Here is a 17,229-nt window from a genome sequence, read left to right on the forward strand (position 1 = left end):
ACATGAAAAAATGTTTATTATCACTAGCCATTAGGGAGATTCAAATTAAAACCACATTGAGATACCACCTTACACCAGTTAGAATGGCCAAAATTAGCAAGACAGGAAACAATGTGTGTTGGAGAGGATGTGGAGAAAGGGGAACCGTCTTACACTATTGGTGGGAATGCAAGTTGGTGCAGCCTCTTTAGAGAACAGTGTGGAGATTCCTCAAGAAATTAAAAATAGGGCTTCCCTATGACCCTGCAATTGCACTACTGGGTATTTACCCCAAAGATACAGATATAGTGAAAAGAAGGGCCATCTGTACCCCAATGTTTAAAGCAGCAATGGCCATGGTCACCAAACTGTGGAAAGAACCAAGATGACCTTCAACGGACGAATGGATAAGGAAACTGTGGTCCCATATACACTATGGAGTATTATGCCTCCATCAGAAAGGATGAATACCCAACTTTTGTATCAACATGGACGGGACTGGAAGAGATTATGCTGAGTGAAAAAAGTTAAGCAGAGAGAGTCAATTATCATATGGTTTCACTTATTTGTGGAGCATAACAAATAATATGGAGGACATGGGGAGATGGAGAGAAGGGAGTTGAGGGAAATTGGAAGGGGAAGTGAACCATAAGAGACTATGGACTCTGAAAAACAACCTGAGGGTTTTGAAGGGGCAAGGGGTGGGAGGTTGGGGGAGCCAGGCGGTGGGTATTAAGGGGGCACGTATTGCATGGAGCACTGGGTGTGGTGCAAAAACAATGAACACTGTTACGCTGAAAAGAAAAAAAAAAAAACCTACCCAAATCCAGCAATTGCACTACCAGGTATTACCCAAAGGATACAAAAATATGGATTCGAAGGGATACATGCACCCTGATGTGTACAGTAGCATTATCAATAATAGCTCAAATTATGGAAGGAGCCCAAATCTCCATCAACTGATAAATGGATAAAGAAGATGTGGTATAGGGGTGCCTAGGTGGCTCAGTCCTTTAAGCCTCCAACTCTTGATTTCAGCTCAGGTCATGATCTTAGGGTCCAGGGATCAAGCCCTTGTTGGGCTCCATGCTCAGCAAGGAGTCTGCTTCAGGATTCTCATTCTCCCTTGCCCTGTGCTCTTCCTTCCGCTTGTGTGCACACGCTCACTCTCGTTCCCTCTCAGTCAGTCAAAGAAAGACAAATACCATATGATCTCACTCATAGGTGGAATTTAAGAAACAAAACAAATGAACATGGGGGGAAGAGGCAAGCCAGGAAACAGAGTCTTAACTAGAGAAAAAACTGTTACTGGAGGGGAGGTAGGCAGGGGATGGGTTAAATAGATGATTGGTATTAAAGAGGGCACTTGTGATGAGCACTGGGTATTGTGTGTATGTATGATATATGTATGTATGATGAATCACTAAATTCTAAATATTACACTGTATGTTAACTAATGGAATTTAAATAAAAACTTGAAAAAAACTTTTCTTATTAAAAACCTACCAACCGGGGCGCCTGGGTGGCTCAGTGGGTTAAAGCCTCTGCCTTCGGCTCAGGTCATGATCCCAGGGTCCTGGGATCGAGCCCCACATAGGGCTCTCTGCTCAGCAGGGAGCCAGCTTCCTCCTCTCTCTCTGCCTGCCTCTCTGCCTACTTATATGTAATCTCTGCCTGTCAAATAAATAAATAAAATCTTAGGGGCGCCTGGGTGGCTCAGTGGGTTAAGCCGCTGCCTTCGGCTCGGGTCATGATCTCAGGGTCCTGGGATGGAGTCCCGCATCGGGCTCTCTGCTCAGCAGGGAGCCTGCTTCCTCCTCTCTCTCTCTCTGCCTGCCTCTCCGTCTGCTTGTGATTTCTCTCTGTCAAATAAATAAATAAAAATCTTTAAAAAAAATAATAAATAAATAAAATCTTAAAAAAAAAAAAACCTACCAACCATTTTTAATCCTGCCTACCTCTATTTTTGTATTAGCCTTAAAAGTCAACCTTGAAAAGGCTCTCGATAGTTCCTATTTGTTTCCATATGTTCCTCAGTCCATCACCTTCTGAATTTCATCCTCACTGAAACCTCTCTATTAGTAAATCAACCAGTTTCCCTTAATTCCTTTGACTTCCTGGCAGGATTTGACTCCGCTATCCACTGCTTCCCTTTGTGATAACCATTTGGTGGTTTTTCTGTTGTTTCTCTGCCAGCTGATTTCCAGATGGCTAGTCACTCTCTTCTCCATGTTCCCATAGTGGCTAAGGGATTGTAACACTTACCATGTTCTATATTAATAATTTTTGAAGACTATAAGTGTATCTTATTCACCTTAGTATCCGTATGCCCTAGTGAATATTTCTTTTTTTTTTTTTTAAAGATTTTATTTATTTATTTGACAGACAGAGATCACAAGTAGGCAGAGAAGCAGGCAGATAGAGAGGAAGGGAAGCAGGCCCCCTGCTGAACAGAGAGCCGGATGTGGGACTCGATCCCAGGACCCTGAGATCATGACCTGAGCCGAAGGCAGCGGCTTAACCCACTGAGGCACCCAGGCGCCCCCTAGTGAATATTTCTTGTGCCTAATAGTTTGTTGAATAGTAAATAACTGAAAAATGGAGAAGTCAAGAAGATTTGAGGCTACTTTCCAAAGGTAGTTGAAACCAGTGAGATTTGTTAAAGCACACTGTCCTACAAAATCCTTCATGTCACAATACATGATATTTGTCCCCTGTACCCTCACCTGAATTTCATCTTTTTCAAACTATGGCTATCAGAATGTGATCTCTGGAAACCAAATTTGCCCTTTAAATTTATTACTCTAGCTTTCTTCTTTCCGCTTTTCTCTTGTTTCTCAGAGGATTTTTTATTCTTTGCTTAAAATCTTACCCTAAGTATGTTTGAAGTAAGATAACATTTAACAAAGCAAAATTAAGCAAATACATAAAACATACTGGGAAATTTGGTGAAAAGATAATGAATTGACTACACAACTTTTGCCTTCTCCCAAAACTCCTTTAAAGCAAGTGAAATTTTCAAAAATGCATAAACCTGTAAGGATAAGAGGAATGAAGGGAAAAAAGAAAAAAAAAAGAAGAAGAAGAGAGAAGGCAACACAAAATCTTGAAATCTGGACTACGAATGGTGGTATAGGGCAGTTCTGAGAGCTGAGCAGTCAAAGCTAATTACCGTTCCTCCTCCCCGCCAGGTCTCAAGAATTTGTAGTTGTGGGGAATCTCTGGACATGAGGGGAAGGAGATGGAAGATAGAAGCTAACAAAGATGGATTGAGAGTCTGTTTCCTGGGTGGCACAGTTGGTTAAGCCTCAGGCTCTTAGTCTCAGCTCAGGTGGAGATCTCAGGGTCTTGAGGTCAAGCCCCCCTTTGGACTCCACGCTCAGCGTGGAGTCTGCTTTAGATGAGATTCTCTCTCCCTCTCCCTCTGCCCCTCCCACGCGTGCTCTGTCTCTCCCTCTCTCTTTAAAATAAATAAATAAATCTTTTAAAAAGAAATATTAATATAATTAAGCAGTTACCTGTTATTTACTTACCACCAAGGAATAAAACAGGAAAAACATGGTCTCTGTTTTGGAGAACACTAGGTAGAGTTGAAGGAGGAATACCATACAGAAAATAGGTAGACTAATGAAACATATGCTTGCCAGGCCAGGACCTCTGTCCTTCACTTAACTTTTAAAATGCTAGCAACCAGGCCTTTGTTTTCTAGCAGGCAATAGGAAGAGGTTTTTCTGGGGAATCTGACAGCCTATGAGAAGAGATCTAAAGATCCCGATGAAACTAACTCAACACAGCTTGATCATCCTTCAGCAAAGTATGCACAGTCAAATCCATATAGGCTCTTAGAACTCAAAATTAAACTTTTATTTTTCCACTCCTAATAAGCAGATAACCAAGGATTACCAAATTACTGAGAAATGCCTCTAATATGAAAGATACAATTCAAAATAAACAAAATGGTGAATTAGAGGAAACATAGGGAAATAACGTAAAAACAAACAGAACAGAACCATTATTATTACTATATTCAGATAAAATAAAAAATAGTAAATATGACACAAAACATTTAGAGAACAAAAGAGAGCTATTGGAAATTTAAAATATGATAGAAATGAAAAAAAATCAGTTAAAAGTTCAGGTGGTAGGGTGCCTAGGTGGCTTAGTCAGTTAGGTGTTTGCCTTTGGCTCAGATCATGATTCTGGGGTCCTGGGATTGAGTTCTGCATTGGGCTCTCTGTTTAGCAGAGAGTCTGCTTCTCCCTCTGCCATCCCCACTCCCCTCCCAACCCCCACAGGTGCTTGCTTTCTCTCTCTCACAATAACAAATAACAAATAAAATTAAAAAAAAAAGGTCAGATGATAAAATCAAAGAAATCTCTCAGAAAGTAGAACAAAAAAACAAGAAATGGAAAAGAGGGAAGAAAACACAAGAACATCTGTATTAGTTTGCTAGGGCTGCCATAACAAAATACCACCAGCTTGGTGGCTTAAACAATGGAAATTTATGTTCTAACAGTTGTAGAAGCTAGACATCTAAGATCAAGTCATTGTCAGATGCGGTTTCTCCTGAGGCTGTTCTCCTTGGCTTGCAGACAGTGACCTTCTTGCTATGTCCTCATATGGCCTTTTATCTGTGCATACACATAATTAATGTCTCCTCCTCTTCTTATAAAGGACTACTAGATTGGGACCTAAGGCTTATGACCTCATTTAATTACCTCTTCAAAGGCATAATCTTTATATACAGTCACAGGGAGTTTAGGCGTTCAACATACGAATTTTAGAGGGATACGATTCATTCCGTATAACTACATCAGATGACCGGGCTAGGAATTCCAAAGAGAATGAAGAAACTGGAAGGAAAGAAATAATCAATATATGATTCAAGAAAGTTTTTCTTGTACATTTCCTGTTACGAGGTTCTAAGCTGAAAGATCCTACCAAACACCCAGAACAAAAAATGAAAACAGATCCACATCAAGGCACATCATCTCGAACTTCACAACACTGGAGAGAAAGAGATCATAGATACTTCCAGGTTATAGATTCAGAATGGCTTCAGATGGCTCAGTAGCAACCCTGTAATCTAAGGGAGCAACGGATTTCCCTAGACTCAGTTCTGCAAGTAGTCCCATTTCAATAGACCACCTTCAAAATTCTAAAGAGAATTAATTCCAGCTTAATATTCCATGTCCAGCCAACTATCAACCAAGTGTGTGAATAGAACAAAGATAATTTCAGACATGCTAAGTCTCAAAAAAAGTACCTTTCATGAACCCTTTCTCAAGACGACTCTGGAGGTATGACCCACCAGAAGGAAGAAATAAACTAAGGAGGCAATTGTGAAATACAGGAAACACAATAAATATCAAATATGGAGATAAGAGAATCCCAAGATGGTGCTGAAAGAGCAAGGCCAGGATGATAGCACAGACAGAAACCAGTTCCAGTTAGATTTGGCGGGAAATCTTTGGGAATTACTGCTTCAGAAAGGTGAAATTGGGGTTTCTGGCTGGCTCAGTCAGAAGAGGATGTGACTCTCGAGCTCGGGGTCATAAGTTCAAGGCCACATTGGGTGTAGAGATAACTTCAATAAATAAATAAGAAGAAAAGGATGAAATTGACAAAATTCTAGCTGCATTGAAGCTTCAGAGAATATTTAAATACTTAATACTTGGGCACCTGGGTGGCTTAGTTGGTTAAGCCACTGCCTTCAGCTCAGGTCATGATCCCGGAGTCCTGGGATTGAGCTCCGCATCAGGCTTAGCTTCACGGGGAGTCTGCTTCTCCCTCTGACCTTCTCCTCTCTCCTGCTCTCTCTCTCAAATAAATAAATAAAATCTTAAAAAAAATAAATACTTAATACTTAATGTTTAAATATTAGATCTAGAGTTTGGGAAGTAAACCAATGAGATACACAGAATACTAAGCAAATTTAAGAACCATGCACTTATTAGCTCTAGGGAAAATATAATCTTTCACTAGATAAGAAAATAATTATATTTGTGACTATGTAAATACTGAGTATTTGCCTAACAAAAATGTATAATTACATTGGAAGGATGAGCATTGGGGAAGGGTGCCATGTATGATGGAGATTGAGGAGGAGGAAATAGAGCCTAATACTTAACTTCCATAGTGGAAAGTCAGCATCCTAATAGTCCAGGATAATAGAAAAACCAAGAAAAAGCAATATAAGCTTAACACTTAAAAGCATGATGGTAAATATTAAAAAAAAAAACATTAAAAGAGCAGAAAGCAGTTGCATGTAAGGGGGAAGAAATGAGGAGGTACATCTTTCATAAATTTTGTGGAGCTGACTCTAAATATTGAGAATTTATAACCTTATTAAAATTAAAAATGAGGAGCACCTGGGTGGCTCAGTGGGTTAAAGCCTCTGCCTTCGGCTCAGGTCATGATCCCAGGGTCCTGGGATCAAGCCCCTCATAGGGCTCTCTGCTCAGCAGGGAGCCTGCTTCCCTTCCCCTCTCTCTGCCTGTCTCTCTACCTAATTGTGATTTCTGTCTGTCAAATAAATAAATAAAATTTTTAAAAAGAAAAGCTAAAAAAATTTAAAAATTATTGAAAAAATATAATTGCATAATAGACATGCATTTAATTGGAAAACTATGAACAACAATCACTCTTAATTATAATTTTTATTAATTTCCTTTCACAACTTTCACAACCTTTTTTTTAAAAGATTTTATTTATTTATTTATTTATTTGAGAGAGAGAGAAAGTGAGAGAGCATGAGAGGGGAAAAGGGCAAAGGGAGAAGCAGATGCCCCACGGAGCTGGGAGCTTGATGTGGGACTTGATCTGGAGACTCCAGGATCGTGACTTGAGCTGAGGGCCGTGGCTTAACAACTAAGCCGCCCAGGCGCCCTCTTTTCACAACTTCTAAGTAAATATTTTTGAAATGAGTCCACTATGAGGCGCGTGGGTGACAGAGTCAGTTGGGTGCATGACTCTTGGTTTCAGCTGGTGTCCTGATATCAGGGTTGTGAGATTGACACCCCCCATACCCCTACCCCCACTGGTTGAGCCCTAAGTCAGGCTCTGCATTCAGCAGGGAGTCTGCTTGAAATCCATCTCCCTCTCCCTCTGCTTGTGCTCTTTCTCTAAAATAAGTAAGTCTTTTTTTTTTTTAAGATTTTATTTATTTATTTGACAGAGAGAAATCACAAGTAGATGGAGAGGCAGGCAGAGAGAGATAGGGAAGCAGGCTCCCTGCTGAGCAGAGAGCCCGATACGGGACTTGATCCCAGGACCCTGAGATCATGACCTGAGCTGAAGGTAGCGGCTTAACCCACTGAGCCACCCAGGTGCCCCTAAAATAAGTAAGTCTTAAAAAAGAATAAATGAGTCCACTAAATAGAAGTACAAGAAATGTGTTCAGGGCTTAGTTATAATTAGTGCCACATAAAGAGCTAAGTTGTCATCTGGAGCATCATTCTGCGTTTCAAATAATACCCTGTGGTAAAACTAAGTAAATACAAAATGAGTTTCTCTTAAAAATGAATCAAACATTTGCGCGCCTGGATGACTCCGTGGGTTGGCCTCTGCCTTCGGCTGGGGTCGTGGTCTCGGGGTCCTGGGATGGAGCCTCACATCCGGCTCTCTGCTCAGCGGGGAGCCCACTTCCCACCCCCCACCCCCACCTGCCTCTCTGCCTACTTGTGATCTCTCTCTCTGTGTCAAATAAATAAAGAAATAAATAAAATCTTTTTAAAAAATGATCAAACATTAATATTGATTTTTATTCCATTCCCAAATTAGAAATTTAGTTCGAGAACTTGATTGTATGAAAATAACAGGTGTAAATAAGAAATGACAGTTATCACAAACATTAAGCAACATCTCCAACAAGCATTGCTTTCCCTCTTCAGCCAACTTTTGCTAATCTGTGTTGTTTCTTCAATCAGCCTCTTTTGTTATCCAGTGGTTATCCTGTGTTGTTATCCGAGCTATCTCGTACTTCCTAACCCATCTCTGCATCTGAGCTGTCACTCTCAAGTCTCTCCCCCCTACCTTGGCCCATTCTTTATACACCTTTGGGTGACCTGATCTGAACAAACCCGTATTTTTTCTGAGTTTCATCATATTAGAATGGCTCCAGAATCTGAAAGCCAGAGGCTGCGCCTGTGTTGGGGACCTCTGCTGCCCTCCCATGGCTGGTCTACCCATTACATCCACATAGTCTTGAGACTTGACCCTTGGGATCCCAAAAGCTGTTTTACTGGAATCGTGTGGGCCTGAAGAGTAAGAAAAATCCTGAGATGGTCATCATGGAACCTCAGAAAGAGGATCATGGGATCAACTGTTTATGGAGCACGTATTATGTTCCAGATGTTTGGAATATTGTTTCAGGTGTTTGGAATATGGGTGTAAACAAGAGTAAAAAACTCTGCCCTCCTTCCTATCAGGACAGTGACCCAGTATGGTGTGTCAGAGAGGCAACATGATTAAAAGAGTGTACAGATGTGGAGGAAGGGGTAGCCAAGAAGGATATTATAGCCTGAGCAGAGAGGGTCTATTCCATGGCATGGCAGTGTTGGGAGATTTATTACATACAGACAAATTGATCAAATACACACATGTCCTAAGGATACATTTGAAAGCCATCAAGAACAATGGAAATCAGGTTTCTCACTATCAGAGAAGGGAGTTAACAGCGTGGAGAAAGAGAAAACTAGAATGAACCTTGTGGTGTGGGACTGGAATTGGAGATACTGATATGAATTCAATATAAATAGATAAAGTAGTCAATTGTGTAAATACATATATCCTCTAGTTCCATCCACAGGTGTGGCCTGGAAACAGAGACACTCTAGTGCCTAGATCTTGTTTTTCAAATACCATTGTCCAGGGGTGCCTGGGTGGCTCAGTCAGTCGAGCACTGGACCCTTGATTCAGCTCAGATCATGATCTCGGTCATGAGATCAAATCTTGCATCTGGCCCCACTGTTGAAGATTTCTCTCCCTCTCCCTCTGCCCCTCCACACACCCTCTCTCAATTTTTAAAAAATAAATAAATAAACAAATAAATACTATTGTCCACTATGAGGAATCAGTGCTCTGTGGAGAAATGGCTGATTCCAGGGCTGGAGCAGGTAAAGAACAGGAAGAGTCTTAGAACATCCTGTACTGCAAAACAAGAAAGTGCTCAAGAATGATGGGGACATGGCAAAATGACACAGAAGCTAGCTTGCAGAGAGGCTCTACTAGCCAAATTATGAACAATATGAACATCAAAATAAATGATTTAATAGATGATAGTTCACTATAATTTGAATAAAATAGGAAGCCATGGGTCCATATTGATACAATAAATAAATGCATGAACTGAAAACTTGATAAGGAACAATCTCAAAGTAACTTACCCCTTCCCACATACTTCACAGAGAGGGTCACATAATCAAATAACCAAAGTAAACACCATGAAGTAATAGAACATTTCGAAAGTGCGTGGTACCTGAGAGGATACAATGGGAACAGCACAGATCACCTCTGTGTATTTTTGCCAAAGATGCACAACCTAACCTAATCAAGAGAACATCAAAACAATTTTAAGACATTTTGCAACATAACTGTTCTGTGGTCTTCAAAATTGTTAGTCATCAAAGTCAAGGAAAAAACTGAAGAAATGATCCAGATTGAAGAAAATGAAAAAAAAATGGCAAACAATGCATAATTTTTAAAAAAGATTTCATTTATTTGACACAGAGTGGGGAGAGAGCAAGGGGAGTGGCAGCCAGAGGGAGAAGCAGGATCCCTGCTGAGCAAGGAGCCGGATGCAGGACTATATCCCAGGACGGTAGTAGGATCACCACTTCAGCCCAAGGCAGCCGCTTAACCAACTGAGCTACCCACGTGCCCCTATAACACATAATTGTGAAGAACTCAGGGGACAATGGATGAAATTGAATGGGATCTAAAGATCAGGTGGTAATAATGTATCGATGTTCACTTCCAGATTTGGGTGCTGTTTTGAGGTTATGTAGGAATCACACATTGAAGGACTCAGGGTCACATGGGCATGAATTTACCTTCAAACTGCTTAGAAAAATTAAGGCCTTTGTACTGTACTTATAAATCCTGGGGAAAATTGAGTTATTTCAATATCCTTAAAAAGTGAGAAACATCTGTTATTTTAGAAGTGATATTGTAGCAAGAAGAAAAGTAAATAGGGGCGCCTGGGTGGCTCAGTGGCTTAAAGCCTCTGCCTTTGGCGCAGGTCATGATCTCAGGGTTCTGGGATCGAGCCCTGAATTGGGCTCTCTGCTAGGCAAGGAGCCTGCTTCCTTTCCTCTCTCTCTGCCTGCCTCTCTGCCTCGTTGGGATCTCTGTCTGTCAAATAAATAAATAAAACCTTTTTAAAAAAAGATGACAAATAAATAAATGAGTAAGACATGAAGTTTATCAAATGGCTATAGTCTTGAATCCTAGAGCACTACCTCAGTTAGAATCTAAATAGCAGAAGAAAGGCCAGCCAAGGATTGAGAAGGCAGAATCTGTGAGACGAGATGTGAACCAGAAGGAGGAGAAGGTGAGGGAGAAAAAGCTTTCTAAAAGGATGAAGTGGTTCACTTAGCCAAGTGCTGCTCTAAGATCATGTGAGATGAACAGAGATCACTAGAATTGGCCCCAAGGAGTCACAGGAGGAGCGCTGAAGGGAGAGGTTTCAACTGACTGAGGACAGCAGCCAGGTTAAGAAGGTTCGAAAAGAGAATGAGAGATGAGGATATGCAGTCAGTGTGGCATGGATCTCTCATCCCAGAAGTCAGAGTGATGTAGTTAGATGCTTGTGTGGGGGTAATGGAGGCTTTTTAAGATGCAAGTTTTCCAGCACGTTTTGTACAATGGCAGGGGATATCCAGCAAAGAGAGAGAAACTCAGGGTGCAGGAAACACTCCACTAAAGGAGCTGTGAAAGGGATGCAATCCAAGATTGCATGTGGAGATTCAGCCATTGGCCAAAGCAAAGGAAGAGAGGGTGGGCCCAGGGGAAGTGTGACCGCTGTCACAGTGGGAAGGAGGGGAGAATTTCGTATGAGTTTGCTTCTATTTTCTCAGCGTAGTATGAGGCCAGGTCATCTACTGAGAACAGAGAGGGTAGAAGGTAAGCAGTTGGATGTGTGTGCCGGGGCTTTGAAGAGAGAGGAAGAAAAGTAAAACTCTCCCCTTTGGAGAGTGGGGACACCAACACAGGAGTGCAGAGGAGTGAGTCAGATGACCTTGCAGACAGAGGGCCCATGTAAGATTTGTGGTTATCAAAGCGAGATCTGCCTTTGGCTCAGGTCATGATCCCAGAGTCCTGGGGTCAAGCCCAGTGTCGAGCCCCATGGGAGGCTCCTGATACAGCGGGGAGTGTGCTTCTCCCTCTCCCTTGGCCACCCCTCCCCCCTGCTCATGCTTGCTCTCTCTCTCACTCAAATAAATAAAATCTTAAAAAAAATAAAGTGAGATCCATCAGAATGTGTGTGGAAGTTTCCCCCAGTAATATCCAGCTGTTTGGGTATAGGTAAAGATATAAGGTATATTAAAAGTACCAAATAATTCTTTTTTGAATACACATATTTTTTCTTCATAGACACTAGTTGGGTCTAAACAAAGACAGACAAGTTATGAGTTGCAAAACTTTTAATGATAATGTTTGTATTATTTTTATAACATAAAATGCGTAATTTCACACCTGTGGTTAATCAGCAATTGTTTCAATACCTGCAAAGTCATTTGCCTCAGCATTTAGTCATAATGCACGAATCTAAGTTAATAAAATCAAAGAACAGCAACAGCTCATCTAATCCTTCTTTATATTCCTTCATGATCAGAAAGATGCATAGAAGAGTTCTTTAAAGGGCCAAAATAGATTGACATATAAACTGTCAACTTATTTTTAAAGCAGTATGAAAGCAACACTTCTGAGAAAATATTTAAACCAAGGTCACTCTTTAGAAAAACAAAATTCTTAATTCAGGCTCTCTTCACTTTTAGCCATTTGGCATTCTGCTCCTTTTTAAACTTTATATTGCCCAACAGAGAGTGGTTTTTTTTTGTTTGTTTTGTAGTTTTTCAGTTTGCTTTGTTGTGTTTTTGTTTTGGTTTGTTTTGTTTCATTTTGTTTTTTACTGCTTTTGGAGATGACTGAACAGATGCCTATTCAGCTAGAGTTTTGCCTAAGATCAGTTTATTTTTAAGATAATCTTTTGTTACATTTTTATGAACTATTGGGGAGTACTAATGATTAAGTTGGGGTTATTTCTTTAAGAACTGAATATACTGGAGATGTATTTGATAGGCAAGACTTTAGGTAAGTTTTCACCAGCATTATTTCTATTAGCAAACTGAAAAATGTTACAGGTTATCAAATAATAATAAACACATTTCTTAAACATGAAGCCTTTTAGAAGAAAGACTATATTTTGTTACTGCTTCTGTAGAAGTGTTATTGTTTGACAGGATGGTAATGTGACCTTTCGCTCAACTACTACTACTCCCTTAATATGAAAAAGAGACAGAATGAGCTGCAGAAGGAAAACTCCACAGTTACACTCCACAATTCTGAACATACTGAGAGACATCTCGGTTTTCGCAGTGTGCTTTCCATGCCACCCTGTGGAGAAAAGTGAAATAAACGCTGGTAAGGTTAGAATATATCTTCCTTGTAATAGATACACTTCAAATCCTCTCGGAGAACGGAGTGTTTTACCGGTAAAGGGACAACAGGCTACAGATAGATTCAAGTATTGTTATTTATTAAAGGGAAGGATGTACACCAAGTATGTCGCTTCCCCTCAAAGCCCTCACTAGAGAACAGGATGCTGAACATGAACGTTGATCTACGCATTCTATAATAGCAACTGCAAAGTGCTTTCCACGTTTACTTAACTCCGAAAGTAATTTCAAGATAAGACAACGAATTGGTAGAATGTTGAGAATCTTAAAAACTCCAGAAATCCTCTAAAATAAATCGAAGAGGAAAAGAATTAAGATTCTAAATCAGATGAAACAGTTTTTTCTACCTAATTCATTGCTTAGGGTCAAGTCTAAAGCTGCAACGTTCAGTTCTCAATACCATACTTCAGTCTTTGAAAATCTTCTCTCACTTCTCTCTTATCACTAGGGCAAAATAGCTGTCCTTATTTATTTATTTAATCTTTTGAAAGAGAGAGTGGAGTGAGGGAAGAGGAAGGGCAGAGAGAGAGAGAGAGAGAGAACCTTAAGCAGGCTCATGCCCAGTGCAGAGCCCAACACGGAGCTCCACCCTAGGACCCCGAGATCATGACCTGAGCGAAATCAAGATTCAGAAGCTCAACCAGCTGAGCCACCCAGTCACCCTCCCTCTCTACACCACCCCCTTCTCCACCCCCGGACCTTAATGCTTAAACATACCATGCACGAATACCATTTGGATCCCTGACAACTCTCTTTGCACATGCTACAGCTTGAGTGATGTCATCTTTCAGCAAATCTGAAAAAGAGGTGGTGAGGAATGAAAACAACTGCCATAGAAATTTCATTGTAAGTTAAGATTTAGTCAGCTTTATTCTCTTAGGAGGAGGAAAGAACATTAAAATTATTTTCCAAGAGTCCATTTATCTGTAGATGTTGGGAGAAATTTTTTCTTCATTCTATCCCATTTGGCATGGAACAAAACATTTTGTTTCTCATTTACCAAAGTCATGGGAAGCTCTGGAATTGTTAACTAATGTGACAGAAGGTTCTCTGTTCACCAGGCACTGTAAAAACAAAAACAATAAACAAAAAACCAAACACAGACTAGTAATTTTTAAATCAGAGTCCTACTATCAGAAATCTAGCGTAAAGAAATGATTAAAAAATGTACCCAAAGATGTATGCACAAGACATTTCATAGCAATGGGGCACCTGGGTGGCTCTCTCACTGTGTCTCTGTCAAATAAATAAATAAAATCTTTAAAAAAAAAATCATTCGACAAAAACAAAAAAATCACCACCACCATCCATATAAAAAAGGTAAAAATGACAAAGTGTTAACAACTGTTAAAGTATGTGATGAGCATATGGCTGTTTTTATACTAAAGTCCCAAAATTTCTATATATTTGGGACATCTCAAAATAAAAAGTAAAAACAATTTTTAGAAAAGAGCCACACAACCAAATTATCCCTAAACCTCCCCAAAGAAAGTGGGAGAAACGGCATTGTTTTCAACAAAGCATCAATGTGTTCATTCATGGTAAATTAATAGATCATTTTAGAAGCTGGTGTACATTAGAAAACACGAACTTTTATGATATCATCAGCTATTTAATTTCTTAAGGAATTAGGAAAGGAATTTTAAAGAGTTTCTAGGCACTAAAATAAAGTTTTTCTTGGATCCTGATGAATCTTTTAAGACTTGTTCATTTGCACTGAACCTCTGTTCTCATAAGTGTGAGTAGATGATTCCTGTGCCGTGACTCAGACATAGCGTCTCTTACCACTGCAGGGTATACCACAGGCGTTCACGGCTCGGGGCGTTTTGCCATCATTACACCAGTAGCGGCTGTTGATCTGAAATATCCCATAATCGGTGCTTCGGCTTCCGGGATTGTAGTTTGTAGCCTTTGTGTTATAATTACTTTCCCATTTGGCCAAACACATCCCTGAAAAAAATGTATTTTTAGTAAGAAACATCAACACCACATTATGTATTTCACAGACCATAATCCGTTCAATTTTGCTATTCTATTTCATTAATGACTTATTTTATAAGTAGAAAGGTGTGTTTTCCTTGTAAAAAAATATATCTATATTTAAGGTTTTATTTTTTTAAGTAATCTCTACACCCAACATGGGGTTTGAACTTAACAACCCTGAGATCAAGAGTTGCATGCCCCACTAACTGAGCCAGCCAGGTGCCCCCCAATATATTTTAACACTTTAGGGAGAATCCTTTTGTTAGCAGATCATTTTGTAATACTGATGAACTAGATAACATACCTTTAAAATATTAAAATAGGGGCACCTGGATGACTGTCAGGTAAGGGTCTGCTTTCGGCTCAGGTCATGATCCTGGGGTCCTGGGTTTGCGCCCCATGTCAGGCTCCCTGCTCAGCAGGGCGTCTGCTTCTCCCTCTGCCCTTTACTGCACTCCTGCTCTCCCTCTCTCTCTTTCTCAAATAAATAAGTAAAATCTTTTTTTAAAAAATTAAAATAGCTGTTTCTTCCATTGTCATTACCCTTCCCCTGCTCCCATCCCTCAGGCAAGATTTAGCCTAGAATGGAAAAATCAACAGAGTTGTTGAGTGGATTTTTATAATTAATAGCAGATACATACATACGCTGATGGAAACCTGCTTTTTATTAGGAAAAATAAGAATTTTCTGGAAGAAATAAATTTTCTTAAGATATCTAAAGGTGAATTTGGTTATCAAATCAAGAATCTAAAAAAAAGAGATATAAATAGGAAAGAGTATTTCATCCATCCATCCACTCGTTCATTCAAAAGTAGTTATTGAGAAGAAATTTTTGAATTTAACCTGGAAAATACAGTGATCACACTGACAAATACGAACTAAAATATACAGTAACTTTTGCTCAGACATATCTTGAATTATGTGGAAGAGAGTGAAAAATAGTTAATAAACTATACTGAGTAAGAAAAATAGGGACGCCTGAGTGACTCAGTTGGTTAATCATCTCTGCCTTTGGCTCAAGTCACAATCCCAGGGTCCTGGGATGGAGTCCACATCGGGCTCAGCTTGCTCAGCAGGGAACCTGCTTCTCCCTCTGCCTGCTGCTCTCCCTGCTTGTGCTCTCTGCCAAATAAATAAATAACATCATCCAAAAAAAAAAAAAAGAATAATAAAAGACCATTACAAGCTGCATTTCAAGGATCATTATATAAACAGTAATCGAGGGGAAATAATTTCCGACTGCCCTTGCACTGAGAGTTCAACGTAGGGTTGCTGCTAAAAATCCAATGTCACGGCAGAGAAAAATATTCGTTGCTCTAGACTCATTACCCTCAGAACCAAGTTCCAAACAGGATATGCCTGTCATCGGGGTGCCCGGGTGGCTCAGTGGGTTAAAGCCTCTGCCTTTGGCTCAGGTCATGATCCCAGGCTCCTGGGATGGAGGCCTGCATCGGGCTCTCTGCTCAGCAGGGAGCCTGCTTCCTCCTCTCTCTCTGCCTGCCTCTCTGCCTACTTGTGATCTCTGTCTGTCAAATAAATAAATAAAATCTTTAAAAAAAAAAAGGAATTGCCTGTCGTCAAGTACTAAGGACTTAATAGATATTCCAGGAGCTCAGACAAACCTTCCAATCAGCCTACATGGGCCACGGAGTCTGAGGCAACAGACAAATTTTGTGGCACCAGAAGAGCACAGGGGTCCTGCTGTACTTGGAATGGCAGAGGCTTTTGTCCTCCCTTGCTTTCATCCCTTCATCTGGCATATCAGATTCTAAAGAAACAAGTTGATATTTTTCACCACTGTAAGTATACAGACCCTCAGAAGAAATAAAAGAAGCCCATCTACTCAAAGCCCCTTTACTACTATTCATCCTCTATCTGTCCCACACCTGGCTAATCATTTGCAAGTAGGAAAAAGTTAACTTACAGTTGGCCAGGCTGACACCTCTATAGCCACCCAGCCCAAGTTTTTTCAGAGTCCTGGCCAGCTCACACCTTTCAAAGACCTTGCCCTGGACGGTGACGGAAAGGAAGAGAATCCCGAGAAGAAGGAGAGCCTTCATGTTGACTGGGAAGCCAGACCTCCGGGCTGACCAGGGAGAGCAGTCCTCGGTATTTAACATCTTTTAACTTCCTTCTTCTCCTGGTGGTTTGGGGGTTCCACCCTTTGGGAGAGGTGAAAAACAGGAACTCTTTATTGGTTCACTGACATTAAAGTCTTTTTTTATTTTTTTTTAACATTTGAAAAGAGCTATTCTGATGTTCTAAGAATTAACCTACAGGAAACTGATGAAATGGCATTGTTTAAAGACCTGGCTCAGGAAGAAATGGGAAGTTGGACGGTTTCCAGACCAGGAACAGTCTCCTATTTTATTATGAATTTGAACAAATACAAAGAAAAAAAATCCCGAATGAACATTTCACACAATAGAAAAAGAGCTCCAATTTTTGATTTTGCATTCACTATGTTGTCCTTATCTTTTTCACTTAAAATTATTTTCTGTACTCTTTCCCCAAAAGCACACAACATGTTGCCTATGATTTAATGGGTATAGATATAGCATACCATATTGCTCAGCCATATTTCCAC

General features: G+C 40.2%; 1 protein-coding gene and 1 long non-coding RNA gene across 3 annotated transcripts in view; one reads left to right on the forward strand and one right to left on the reverse strand.

Moving 5' to 3' along the window:
• Positions 1-11,609: 11,609 nt before the first annotated feature.
• Positions 11,610-16,783, reverse strand: LYZ (lysozyme). The gene is made up of 4 exons (XM_044228290.1): positions 16,567-16,783; positions 14,445-14,609; positions 13,377-13,455; positions 11,610-12,597 (listed from the first exon to the last, which is right to left on the reverse strand). Exons 1-4 carry the CDS (start codon positions 16,760-16,762, stop codon positions 12,531-12,533), a joined length of 507 nt encoding a protein of 168 aa, XP_044084225.1. The 5' UTR covers positions 16,763-16,783; the 3' UTR covers positions 11,610-12,530.
• The window catches only part of LOC122892125, a 34,207-nt gene continuing 33,644 nt past the window's right edge, over positions 16,667-17,229 (forward strand). For both annotated transcript variants that reach the window (XR_006381366.1, XR_006381365.1), the window contains exon 1: positions 16,667-16,751. This is a non-coding gene — a long non-coding RNA (uncharacterized LOC122892125). The remainder of the gene's footprint in view (positions 16,752-17,229) is intronic.

This window comes from Neovison vison, chromosome 12, assembly GCF_020171115.1.
Source record: "Neovison vison isolate M4711 chromosome 12, ASM_NN_V1, whole genome shotgun sequence".
NCBI classification, from domain to species: Eukaryota; Metazoa; Chordata; class Mammalia; order Carnivora; family Mustelidae; genus Neogale; species Neogale vison.